At 40.6% G+C, this 13,763-nt stretch overlaps 1 protein-coding gene across 9 annotated transcripts in view; it reads left to right on the forward strand.

Moving 5' to 3' along the window:
- The window catches only part of LOC111233079 (neural cell adhesion molecule 1-like), a 237,940-nt gene that overhangs the window by 159,365 nt on the left and 64,812 nt on the right, over positions 1-13,763 (forward strand). For all 9 annotated transcript variants that reach the window (XM_022760826.1, XM_022760825.1, XM_022760827.1 and 6 more), the window contains exons 2-6: positions 3,022-3,096; positions 4,863-5,072; positions 7,117-7,260; positions 10,549-10,686; positions 11,828-11,945. In XM_022760826.1, the coding sequence (XP_022616547.1) occupies positions 3,022-3,096; positions 4,863-5,072; positions 7,117-7,260; positions 10,549-10,686; positions 11,828-11,945 (685 nt within the window). The remainder of the gene's footprint in view (positions 1-3,021; positions 3,097-4,862; positions 5,073-7,116; positions 7,261-10,548; positions 10,687-11,827; positions 11,946-13,763) is intronic.

Below are 13,763 nucleotides of genomic sequence, written 5' to 3' on the forward strand. Positions count from 1 at the left end.
TTTTTACCTGCATGTTAATGACTGAACCAAGCAAGCACCAGATTTACAATTGCCATCTGACATTAGGGAAATTAGGTTTTAATGGCTGTGATTTTGAAGAGTCTTTTTCTCAGTGTAATTTGTCTTGTATTATTTTCTCTTTTGAATATTATTGTTGGTCTCTTTACAGTTTTTTTTTTTGTTTGTTTGTTTGTTTGTTTAGTTCGTTTTTGTGAAAAAAAAGTACTTAAGTATGATCTGAAAATTATAGAGAAATTTCAAATTTATTTGTGCCTACAGTGTTATAAGTAGAACCATCATGCTTTAGAACATTGGCAAGAATATTTTATGGCTCCCTGGCATTTATTTTATATAGTCTGTTAAGATGAAATATCTAAGACAATGAACAGCGTATATGACTTCAGTTTCTTGATACTTGAACCTGTTCGTGTTGCTTCGGATTCGCTCAGTAATTAAACCTGACGACGTCTCTCGTTTTTACACCTTCATTTTATTTCTTACGATATGTTCTCAGCAGAGACACGAAGTCACACTTTTGCTTGACAAATGAGACTCAACAGCCACTTCATCATGGAGACACAGCACAAGTGGCCATTTAGAGACATACCCTGAGAAAATGGCTTTGGGAATAGCTATCTTTCCCACACCGCCTGAACTCTTTTTTTTTTTTTTGTTGTCTTTAGTGTTGCAGATATGATCAGTTGATTTTTGGCCAGTTGTCTCAGTGTTAGGAGGCATGGCCGGGGTTTGCATTGTATCTGTGATCTTACCAGATGAGGGAAGGAAATGGATATGTTGTTTTCTTTGTATCTACCTCCAGCCTGGAGAAGCAAACATACCGTGCATAGTGGTTCTCCTCACCTCTAGAGGCTGCATGCTAGCCTGGAACAAAAGCTCGGGCTCTCATGCAGTGTTTTACTGCAAATCAATATTTGTATGACTTCTTGACTTAGCCATATGGGAGATATTATTCCCGCCTTGAATAATGTAATGAAATCAATACTTGAGCCTGTTGTTGACCAGGAAAATTACAGCATTTGTTGCCCGTTCAAACGCTTAATTTATTTTCATATTTTCCTGACAAACGACCTGTCGTAGTTGTGTCTTCTCTCTCTGGCCCGTTCGGCACAAAGATCCCGGTGTGTTGCCGTTCAGAAGACCCTCCATTAGGCCGGCTTTGCTTGTTTACACAAAGCCAAACATAGCAGGCTACGGCTGCTGGAGGCTCACTGCTGGAACAACAGTGCCCCTCTTCCATTGCTTGTTTGTTGCTCTAAACACAAAAGCGAATTGTGTACATTTTTGCAGATCTAAATGCTCGACCCAGTATGTTGGCTCGGGTTCAACCTCACAACATAATGATGATGGCTTTTCACATAAAGGAGTGTGCAGAGATAAAGAGGGAAACGAAGGCCACTGCTGTGACTGCGGCTGTCTCCTCTTACTCACCAACATGTTTCTATAACTATGAGATTGTTGCATTATGAAGAACCAATAGCTCATATTGTGCTGTGACAATAATTGGCTACCTGTCTTGGCAAACCCTCACAAAGTCCTTGCAAATCATTCCCATGAATTTCCTGGTGAGAATTGGGCAGAGACTGACTCACTCATTTGTGTGAAGTGGCGACATGCTGAAGGCTCAGTGGGATTTCTCTGTCAAGCTCCGGATCACGATTCAGTGGCGTTTCTGCTTCGCAGTCTGTGCTTCACTCCCATTCCACACATCACTGAAGACAGAAGTCTTACATTAAAGCATTTCACTTTCAAAAAAAAAAAAAATCATCACATCTCTCCTCAGTCTGGTGCACACGTGCAAGAGATGATTCCCTGATTAGGCTTTGAAAATTATTTCACATTTTGACACTTTGGATTTGAATACGCACGAGTTTTGAGCATGCAGGAAGGAACAAACACCAGGTGTTTCTCTGGACTCCTTAAATATCATATTCGTGACTGTGGCTTTAGCTGATGCTGAGAAATTAAGTGCAATGGAGTTTAAGGAAAAGGATATGCTTTGATTTCTGGCATTATGCCTCCTAAATCTTCTGCCAGGAGAAGCAGGGATGGGGAAAACGAATATGAGAGCGCCCTGCAACGACTCAGTCAGGTGGCTTTTATAAACACTGAGTGGAAAAATAAATCTTTAGATAGTGTTACTGAATATACTTAATATTCCTGCAGAGGACTGAAGATCAGCTTACCACAAACTAATTAAACATGCAAAACATCCAAAATACCTCATTCTTTTTTTTATTATTGTTGATAGTCAGATAATTTGCCGCACAGTCTCCATCTGTCTGCACTGTGCCTTCATGTTATTCAGTCAGCTTATTGCTGTCATGTGGTGCCTGCTTAATGCTTTGACTTTGGAAAGTGTCAGACATTTGATTGTCACAGGGTCACAGGTGCATGATTCATTAGCAGCTTACACTTTGAAATGTGTGTGGCAAGAGGTATAGCGTCTTACGAGTGAATCACAAGGCCAAGGATGCTATTATCTCAGTTCTTTGTGATAATGCAAATCACTCAGTATCCAGCCCTACAGTATAACCTTGCTCAACAGTGTGGGGTTGGGCGGGAGGGTTTGTAAATAAAAAAGAAAAACCTGTGTTATTGCTGCGCCTAGGCGAACAAGATGGCCAACAATCGTAATTCAATACCATCGTCTTAATCGCCTCATTTTAACTCCTCTCTAATGTCAATGATCGCACCGTTAGCAAGGCTTTCTTTGTACCATATATCCCCAACAAGTAAGCCCGCGAACAACCTGTCAGTTCAACAGGGTCCTAGTAGAAAATGTGGAGTCATAACCCATCTGCACAGGGAGATGTTGCACTCTAGTGACCATAAAGATTTAATTCATAGAGGGTATGCATGAAAAATGGTTGCTCTTTTGAGCGGGCAAAGCAATTTGATTCTAAGCCCTGCCCTATTGTGCTTTGCCCCTGTGTCACCATTTGTCCCGATAGAACCAGAAAATAATGTGTATGTTTGTCCTTTCTGCTTTTCTTCATCCAGCCGCCATCCAGGTGGAAATCACTCCGACGCAAGGAGAGATCAGCGTAGGAGAGTCCAAGTTTTTCCTCTGCGAAGGTAAGGGCGCATCCTGGGTCACAGCTTGATGAATGTGTCGTCTCATGTACATACTGTAGAATGCAGCAGTATTAATTGAGGTTATTTGAAGACAGTGACACAAGTCAGTTTAAATAATGACACTGCTGTACACGTGAATGTACCCTCATTAGGAGTTAAGTGTTAAAGAAATTCGAGACAAGACAAGGCGGTGCTTTGAAAAAGGATATCAGTTTATTCTGAGATCACAGTCGGGTAGGGAAGAGGGCTTTTGAGAGGTGGGAGAGCGGTGGGAGAGCGGTGCCGTCTGAAGAGATAATGAGAGAGAGGTCTTGTACTTTCACTGTGTTTTCAGTGTACTGTACATGTGCAGCTATCAGCTTGTCTGAAATCCAGGTGGTATATGCATTAGGTAAGTCAGATGTCTGACATTATAGAGCAATCTGTACATGAATAAATCCATGTCAGTCAGAGGTTAGATATTATAAAACTGTGTCTGGAGAGCCTGTAAACTAATGGTTTGCTTGATCCAAATTGATGTTCAAAGCACCACTCGAAAATCTGTATCATTATCTCTTACCAGACCCAGTGTCCCCATTACTCCACAGAATATACTTAGAAGTTTTCTTTGGAATTTCTTCTTTCTACCTAAGAAATATATATGACAACTGTTCACAGTGAGGTCTAGTTCTGCCCGACGCTGATCCGAGACAAAACAATCTCAAGTCGGCAAAGAATCTGCCGATGGACGCGGTTCATCTAGTTTGACCAGATCCCAAACGTGTCATGACCTCGTTGATTTTTCTCGTTGCTAAAAATAAGATGTGCTTTTAATCACAGCGCAGCGGAGATGAGTCATATCCAATGAGAGTGCAGCAGTAAACTGAGGGCGGGGAGTGGAGGAGGCAGCCGACACACAATCTCTGCACTAATGTGGACCCTGTTTCTGAAAAGAGATGTCTTTTTTTTTTCTTTTTTTTTTTCCAGATTACTTAATTAGTAATTAATTAATTAATTAATTAATTAGTTGAGGCAGAAATCTCGGAAGCGGATGACTCAAAACCTGGAGCACTAAAACCAAAATGATCCACATGGCTGCATGTGTCATTAAAAATATACCGTATGTTTTCGATAGTTTGGATGAACTCACCCTTTAAAAGGTCCTTGTACTAAAATAGTATCAAATTGGTTCGAACTATTGACCTGTTGCTACATTACAACTTGCAGAGAAACGTCTGTGAAGAGCTCAGTGTCGTTGTGCATGTGGAATATGAAGCCTTGACTTTAAATTTCTTTTTAGCTTTGTGGCTTTAGCTTGAACTCCCAATTCCCTCATTGAAAAGAATGTCAAAATGCATTTAGGACCCTTTGTGTTCCTAATGTTCTCAGCTTACACTTGTCCTTATAAAAAATGAATGATGTGGGAAAGTTGTTTGATTTTTCTTTTAGAGAAAACTGCCTCCTACTGAATAATCCTATGTCCAACTGAGCAAAGAGAAACTATTTACAATTACAAATCTTTTATGTTGTAATTAGCATATTTGGTCTGATGTTGAAAAGACAGCTACTGTAGGACGTTTGGGTTTTGATTTAACAATAATGTTTCCAAGATATTTACAACGAGAATTCTTGATTTACGAAGTGTACATATTCTCTTTTTAGACTTGTAGAAGTAATAATGACTTGACTGATCATGAGAGCACAGAGTCTTGCTCAAACTTGTTGAAGTAATTGTTCTGACATGATGTTTTCTTTGCCTCATTCTCTTCTCATTTCCTGCTCTGCAGTGGTGGGAGATGCTAAAGACATAGACTGGTATGCCCCCAGCGGCGAGAAGATCTTTCCCAACAGGCCAGACATTTTTGTGAGCCGCAGTGATGAAAGCACGTCGACCCTCACCATATACCACGCCAATGTGGACAGCGCTGGCATCTACAAGTGTGTGGCGAAGAACGCGGACAAGGAGGCTCAGGCCACGGTCCAAGTGAAGATCTTCCGTAAGTCTCAGAGTCCTGGAGTCTGTCTCTGGTCGAATAATGCCTTCAGAGTGTCTTTAAATGAAGCAAATCATTACCACAGCCAGACACAATCATATCATCAAAAATCATATCAAAATAATGTGCAGAGAAAGTATTCACATTACTAGACCATGCACTTCATAAACAATCTGCCTGTGAGATCCCCTGTAGGTTTTTAAATGAACGGTTTGCTTTCTGAAATTGCTGTTGACTCCTCGCAGCCATTTTGTCAGTTGTTTGAAGGCAGTACATTCAAATCGAAGCAAAGGTGGACACGGCTGGATGCAGCCGGGGTCAGGCTCAGAGTGCTAGCCCGAGCAACCTGCCAGTCAAAGCAAATCCACCTCACAGCATCCCACTTCGAGCCTTAACAGAGACAGCTTTCGAAAATTGCTAGCAAGACGCACATAAGAAGAAATGCAATTGGACATTGAGGTCCAAACTTCTGTCTTGAGGGAAGAAGTATTTCAGTTATTTATTTATTTATTTTTATTTTTTGTAGATTTAGGGGAACTTCATTTTTAGGTACAGTTCTTTCTAACCGGCCTCCTCATTTCCTGTGTTGGCTGCTGCTTGGTGTCAACACCAGCATTTTATTTTGAAATATGATAAATTACAGAGAACGATGTGTGATTGTACAGGAAAATACTTTGCATATCTGGCCATAAAGACAAACTCAAAATGTTTCATGATATCACATCCTGCCTGTTTTCAGAAAATAAATAAATAATTCTGTTGCAGCAGCAAATGCATTTTGAAGGAAATATAATGTCTCTTGGATTTGTTGCTGTTTTTTTTTTGTTTTTTTATCAGACAGTTGATAGTGGAGAAGGAGACAGGAAACAATCTGTTCCCTCTGTTTAGTTACTTAAACTCAGAAATAACAGTGCGTACAACACATGCCAGAAAAAGGAAAAACACAGAGGAGACTACAAGCGAGTAAAACTTAGCTAGTGGAGAACAGTTTAAGACAGTAAGTGTGTTTAAAACTGTCCATTGATTAAAAAAATAAAAAAAAGTAGAAGGGGTCAGTAAGGTCAAGCCCCAGACTAACTCAGGCATTAATGAGTCTGATGGTTGTGAGCACAAAGCTTGACATGGTTTGGTCCTGAATATGAGTCACTTGTATCTGCGGCCTGAAGGTTTATGTCTGTATTGGTTGTGTAGTGTGTGTAGGTGTGTGTTTGTGTGTGTGGTATCTGAAGCTATTTGTATTCCTTTCATAGTACAAAAACATAGCTCTTCCTGCAACACTGTCTCCTAGAAATTACATTTGTGTTCTACTACATGGTTTTACCATATAAATTCAAATGGAAACATAATTGCCACCTGGATTATGTCCACAGGCAACGTGTTTTTTTCCAGTCAGTATAATCCAGGAAGTAATTCATTTCCGTTTGAATCCATTTGAATGCAAAACCATTGAGGAGAATATAATGTCATTCCTTAGCTTAGCTTCCAATTTATCTTTAAAGACGTCGATCCCAGAATTATTCATATATAAACATATGTTTAAAAGGCCTTAAATGTATACAGCAGATGAGAACGTGAAGTCATGCCATCATGTCTTCCAAGACAATTAAGTCCTCTTTGGTTAAATCTCCAAACAATTAATTAACACGTCCTCTTCAGACCAAAAAACAGCTCTGTGTTAAAAAAAGAAAATGCAAAGGGTTTTGGCACCTCCAGAGAAGTCCCATCAGAATGAATGAGGTCGCTGTGATTTTCTTTTTTCACTCTGCTGTTGTCTGTCTCAGTGTGGACCTAGAGTCTTTGAGTTGTCTTTACCTCAGCTACCTTCCCACACCATCTGTGAATTCATCAAATTTAAACCAACAAAACTTTTATTAGAAAAGCAGAAGCGCAACCATATGGTGCCTCATTACGCCGCTAATCAGCTATAAGATTTTTTTCATGCAGTATAAATATACCACATGAGAGTTTTCACCTCAGAAGTGTCAGTCTGAACATGGAGATATTCATAAACATGTATAACGTATGCGTTTGTCCCATTTCCCTACAGAGAAGATCACTTTCGAGAGCGCTCCGAGCCCACAGGAGTTCAGCGAAGGCGACGATGCCGACATCGTCTGCGATGTGGTCAGCTCGCCGCCGCCCACCATCATTTGGAAGCACAAGGGCTCCAAGATTCAATTTGCCAAAGACGGTGAGCCAGTCCAAATAAAACCGTTCCAATGCTTGTGCTTACTTTCGCACCTCCAACCCGCCATCGCACCCCCCCCCCCCCTTCCCCCCGCACCTTCCTGCCAATGCTGTCTGCCAAGTCATGCTTTCCAATCAATTTGCCATACTCTTCATCATCTCCTTCTCCTGCCCATCATCTCTGAACAAAGCCATGAATCATAGATGGTGCATGAAGGAGGATGTTCACTTCCCCAAATAGAGAGAGAGAGAGAGAGAGAGAGAGAGAGAGAGAGAGAGAGAACCCCTCTGGAGGCTGAAATAATCAAAAATAACTCAATAAGAAAAGAGGGAAAAGGAGGGAAGAGAAGAGCTAACAGTCTAATTTACAGTGTGTGACACTGCTAACAAATAAGAACAAGGCTAGCCAGTTTAATAATAAGAATAATATTAACAATAATGAATAATGTTTTGTTGTCTAGCTGTCTGGCCGTTTCACAGTTGGGTGTATATCTGTCCTCATTACAGGATTGCCATGTTTGCCCACTGTTGTAACTGTACTGTTGTAGGTAAATACCACCTCATTTACCACCTCACCACATTTCGGCTTGAAGGGAAGTGGTGGGTAAAAAAAAAAAATAAAAAAAAGGTTTGCTCCTTTACAGAGGACAGACACTGTAATCGGCTTCGATTTGCAGCCGTTATCATGGATTCTGACGGTGAGTCACTGTCACAGCGGGGAAAAAAACAAAACAAAACAAAACAAAAACCTCTGAAGGTTCATAGAAACTTCTCTGCATCATAATCCTTTTTTTTTTCCCCTTTTCCTTCATTGTCGATCCCTATGTTCTAAACAATTGTTCCTTTGCCAGTAAACACGCTTTGGAGCTCCGAAGCGTGACACAGAACTAAGGTATTTAGCTCTGTTGCGGAGAAACTATGAGGGTTTCAAACATCCTGAACATACAAATAAACACAGTAGAAGTGAGTGGTGCTGCAGCAGTGGAATGAGACGTCTCTATGGACATGTTTGATGAATTTTGTTTGCTGTTGTGACTCTGGATAAACCTTGGAAATCCAGTGTAACTGCTGTGAAACGGAGCGGACTACATCTGCTGAAAGGAGCAAATTACAAACTTCTCAGCGTGGGCCACATCTGCCAAAACGATGACGAGGAGGACATAAATGGGTGTCGTAAATATATTCATCTACATGGTTTTTTTTTTTTTGTGAATGATTTCATCTTGCAAACTTCAGGCGGCCGGTAGCTACGCTCTTTGGAAGAGCATTGACGAGAGCGGCCCACAGCAGTTCTGCCTCAAGAGAATTCAACTGAAACTAAAACAGTCCGATGTGTGAGAGCTGAGGTGGAGATGAGGCGAGAGACTGGGTTTTTGTTTTACACTTGGACTGGGCCTATTTTAACCTTACTGTAACCCCTCCCTTGGTGACCGCTGGAGAGCCTGCAGTCACCACAGTGTTGTGCTAAGACAGCCTTTATTCTTGGACGCTGGTCAAGGAATGTGTTTTTCACTGGAAAAACCACTAATTGTAACCGACACTGAAAACTGAAAACTGCTTATGTAATTTTCCTGGGGGCAGCAGCTGACCTGGCCATATACTCTTAACCATATACTGCATGTTTTATTGTCAAACCTCCCATCAGAGCTTTGTCATTGTGATATGTGTCAGTGGAGCATGGATTAAGAGCTGGTTAATAAAATTATCTTTCTGTTTAAATACCACACTAAGCCCCTCAAAGGTTTGACCTCAAATATCTTATATTTCAGTTTTACACTAGATGAATATTTCAGTTTGCAATTCTGTGAATTGTACTTATTTTTCTCTTAATTTAAAGACATAAAAACATAATGTTCATGTACATTTTACCAAAGCAAAGTATTAGCATCTAAATGTGTCATTTTCAGCAGAATGTGCCCTTATAACTGACGCTTTAACTCACTGTATAAGCAGCACTTAAATGTTGTAGACAGTGGAGATGAAGCTAATTTTAACCACTTTATATGTTGGTTAGTTTAATATATACCAGTATGTCATTTTTATAAGCTGACGGAAAAGTAGCAAAAAATTGAAATACCCAAGGAAAGTACAAGTACCTCAAAATGTATTTAGATGCAGTAAATCTGCTTCTTTACTCTCTGTGACTGGCAGACAGCTAGTTGAGGTGCAATTGTGTGCACAATAAAATGCACAAATCTTAAAAGTGATGGGAATGAAATGTTCATTATCCCCAGCCCACATCCTGTCTAGCACTCAGTGCATAATTATATGCATGCAAGTGATTTTATAGCACACAGGCTTTCTTTAGTTTGCACACTTTTAAATAGGCAGTGAAATTGAATTCTCATACACACTCACTAGCATGGAAATTGAACTGGCAGTACTGAACTGTCCTCAACAAAGGCCTCAAATGGCCTGTGAAAGTTACGCTTCAAAGGTACACTCTAATTACCCACAATTTTTAATTCTGTGAGATTTAAAGTATACACTCTGGCAAATCACAAATTTCTGAGAAGTGCCTCAGTTGTCCAATTTGGGGACGTGTAGAGAACAAACAGCAAAGATGACTCAGTTCATTGTCTTAAGCCTCTTAAATAAAATGTGGTCAAGGCCCTGGTTTTTAATAAAGGCCCGAGAACTTTTCCCCAGAAATGTGTGAGAAACAACACCTGGTTTCAGTTAAGACAGCTCACTCTGTCCCTGTGTGTTTATGGCTGCTTTAATTGGAGTTGCAGCAGTTTGTCAGGCTCTATGATCATGTAAAACACAGCAGAAATACGTCTGGTGTGGTCATGCAGGGCTCTCTGTGTTCCTCCAGCCACATGCTTGATTACCATGGATAAGTGGGACTTTTTAACCTGGCTCCAGTGTCCTGTCTGAGCACTTTAAGTGTTTCACTTTTAAACTGCAACTCAAACTGCAAAAGTCAGATTTTCTCTATCAAAGCAAATAATCATACTTAATTTCACACTTCAGTTACACACTTTTTGGCTTCTTAGATCTTAGATTTCTTAGATAATATTGAACTATTGAAAACAATCCTGCCCCTTTATTTGGAGGGTTTTTTAAATAATTTCTTCCTAATGTTAACTTGTTATGGAAAGTACATAATTTACTTGGAAATAAATCACTGAACATAATAACACCGAACCTGATATACTTTATATTCCTAATCCATATAGGCCACACTGACAAAATTAGATCTCCTCTTTTGCTGTGCCAGTGTGATCTTAATCATCTCGAAAACCATATGTGGTAAGTTATTGTGCTCTGTTTGCCTTTTCTGTTTTAGTGCGATTCAAGATCATGGATAATGGCCACCTGCAGATCCGCGGCATCAAGAAGACGGATGAGGGCATGTACAACTGTGAAGCCCGTGTCATGGCCAGGGGAGAAATTGACTTCAGGATGATCAAGGTCGTTGTTAATGGTAAGCACTATATTTCTGTCACTTTTCTCTCCTGGCCTGTCCTGTTGTTTAAAAATGAGCTCAACACATGAGGGTGCAGTGGAAGTGACGCTCAGCTCGTCTGTCCAACTGTTTGGTCTAGACCAAGATAGCCAAACAGCTACATGCCAGATTATTGTGGAATATGGTGTAGATATTCATGGTCAGCAGAGCGTGGGTTCGTAATGATTTTGTTGACTCCTTTAGCGTCACTCTCACGACAGTCAGTCAGATCTGCATACACTTTATCATCTCTTAATGATGATAAAAGCCCGCAACTTAAATGTTTTGGTTCACTCTCCATCGCCAACTCTGCACACCACCTGCTCATCAGTGTCAGTCAGACATAGTGAGTGTGTAGCTGGTGAACGTAGTGAGGCGATTAGCAGCTAAAGAATGAGATATTTGGCTCAGGAGTTGAGAGTAGAGACCAAAGACAGAGCTGAAGGAATGAGAAAATTTGACTTACATTCATCGTGTGAACTCAACCCCAACTGCAAATGAATGATAATGTTGCTCCGCAGATGCTGGATGTGTAAATAAGCAACTGTCTGCTTGTTTCCCTTTCCACCAAGTGGCCGGAGAAACAGTCATCGCAGGTTTAAATCTGCGTATCTAAATAGAGCAGGGGTCTCCAACAGGTGGCTCGCGGGCTACTAGTAGCTCACCCAAAGGAGAATATGGTCTGTACAAACCGTGGACGCAAAGTTCAAACTTTAAGCAACTCAACTTCTCTCAGTTAATCTGCTCCAAACGCAGCTAAATTTTCCACACCATCATTATTTGTCATGACTGAGATTTTTTACATAAAAACTTACACTGATGTGAGTTTCAGATGTTTTTGGTATAAAATGTGAGTTTCGGATATTGATATTTGCGGACTTGGTAAACTATCATATTCAGCTGATTTTGGTTTGCAGATCAGTTTGAGTGTTGTGAATAAATATAACCAGTAATATAAGACATGAGGCGTTTTCAGCCCCTCTTATTGTGTCAAAGTAGCTCTCAGAGGAAAAAAAAAGAAATGAAATTCAGTCTCTTCAAAATAACTTTTTAGACACTTGTTATGTTTACTTAATATTTATCTAGTATCATCCTCTTTTTTTTTCTATCTCTGTTTCAGTGCTTCCCACCATCCGTGCCAGGCAGTCAGAGGTCAACGCCACCGCAGACATTGGTAGCTCTGCTTTGTTGGCTTGTGATGCGGACGGCTTCCCTGAACCCACTGTCACCTGGGCACAGTACGTCATCCGCTGCTGTTCTTAGCCTGTTTTGATAAGTAGGATCATAAGCAGGTTTTTCTCTCAGATCTACCCTGGATCAGAAGCAGGAGTAGATCTGAGCTGTCACAAAAATTAAGCCTTTCGTTTTATTCTCAACATCTTATTCTTTTTTTTTTCTCAACCTCAAAGGGGGAACATCACTAAGTAAATCAAAGATGTGAAGAAGAATGAATTACAAAAAAAAAAAAAAGATATATACCTGGTGCTGAGTTAACCTTCCCATGTCGCCGCACCCAGAACTTCAAAGACAAAGTAGCCGCAACTACTGAGAGCTTTCGTCAGTGCAGTACAACTGATCTTAACAGGACAACATTTTTTTTCCCCTGAGTTAATCAGCCAGGCAGGTAAAGGCAGCTGGATAATGATGGTGATGATGCAAGACAAAATGATTAATGCACCAAAAGAAACAAACACTGGAGCTCAACACCACATGTACTAGTACTGTACTTGGTCCCATATGTACCAGTACTGTTACAATTGTAAGATTATAGCTGACCTTTGCAGGAGTGATGTGATATCACTGCGTCCTGTCAGAAAAACTGGTCTCCCTGAAGCTTCTTTCTCAAGAAGTTAGAATAGACAAGGAACTCACAGTTCACATTTACAGTTCAGTTCAGGAATTTATAAACAATCCTGCTTGCTTTTTTTAAAAAAAAATCTTTTGCAGGAAAGGGTTTATTTACCATCAGTGACACTTCTGTAAAGGTGAGGCCAAGCCCCTTCAGTAACAGGATGTAGCGTACAGCCTGTGTTTGTATATATGGCTGAACCAGAGGGCTTTGTTGTGACCAGGTGCACAGTTTTCGGGGGCGTTGCTGGGTTGTTGCTGCCCTCTGTCTCCAGCTGCAGGACACGACGACAGTGTGCTGACACACTTAGGACATGACAGCGAATGCAGTGAGCACACACTGATGTTCGAAGATGTGCAGTCATGGAAGCGGTCCATTATGTAACTGTTGGACTCCACACATGTGAGCGCCACCATACTGAATACACAATGAGAAACATATTCTCTCAAGTCCATGTGATTTTGCCCTGCAGTGCAGACGCTGACTGATGGAATGAAGTGTTCACACAAAGAATAGATATACTCATTTCTTTTCTCCTTCTTTTTTTAATTATATATATTGATTTTATCTAGTGAAGGGGTTGTTCTCAGTTCAGTCTCTGTGTGCCCCAGTATTTCAAGGCAACACCTCAGTATAAACACACACACACACACACACTCACACACACTCACACATACAAAAAAAACCATTGTAAGTCTGAGTCTCCTGCAAATCAACTGGAAGGAACAAAGTTTTGAATTGACTTGTGGCTTTATATTAAATCTGAGTCATGTTGTTTGGAAGAAAAATGCTATTCTGTGCTGGAAGACTTCTTATAAAAACCTACCACTAACCACAGTGGCTGGCTTCATCACTTGCTTCCCTGAACTAAGAATATACAGTTTTCTTTTCTTTTTTTTTTTTAATATACACAAATCAAGTTGTGCTCCAAACAGAGGGGCACATCAACACCAGCTAGAAGTGCAAATTGTTTCAGGTTTAGCTGTTATCCGCCAGGGCTGGCCGCTTTCATGCCTGTTTATAAATTGAGACTTCTCATCAAGTCTGAGGTGAAACGATGTAAACTCTCCTGCTCGCAGCCCGACTGGCCAAACTGTTTGTTGAAAGTGATTCCTGCCCCCTGTTAAAGAATCGCATATGCACAACATACATCTCAGGGAGCTGGTGTTGTAAAAAAAAAAAAAAGTGTTTTGTACAGAGGGCATGA

The sequence above is a fragment of the Seriola dumerili genome, unplaced genomic scaffold (genome assembly GCF_002260705.1).
Source record: "Seriola dumerili isolate Sdu_G_001 unplaced genomic scaffold, Sdu_1.0 BDQW01000367.1, whole genome shotgun sequence".
Classification (NCBI taxonomy): Eukaryota; Metazoa; Chordata; class Actinopteri; order Carangiformes; family Carangidae; genus Seriola; species Seriola dumerili.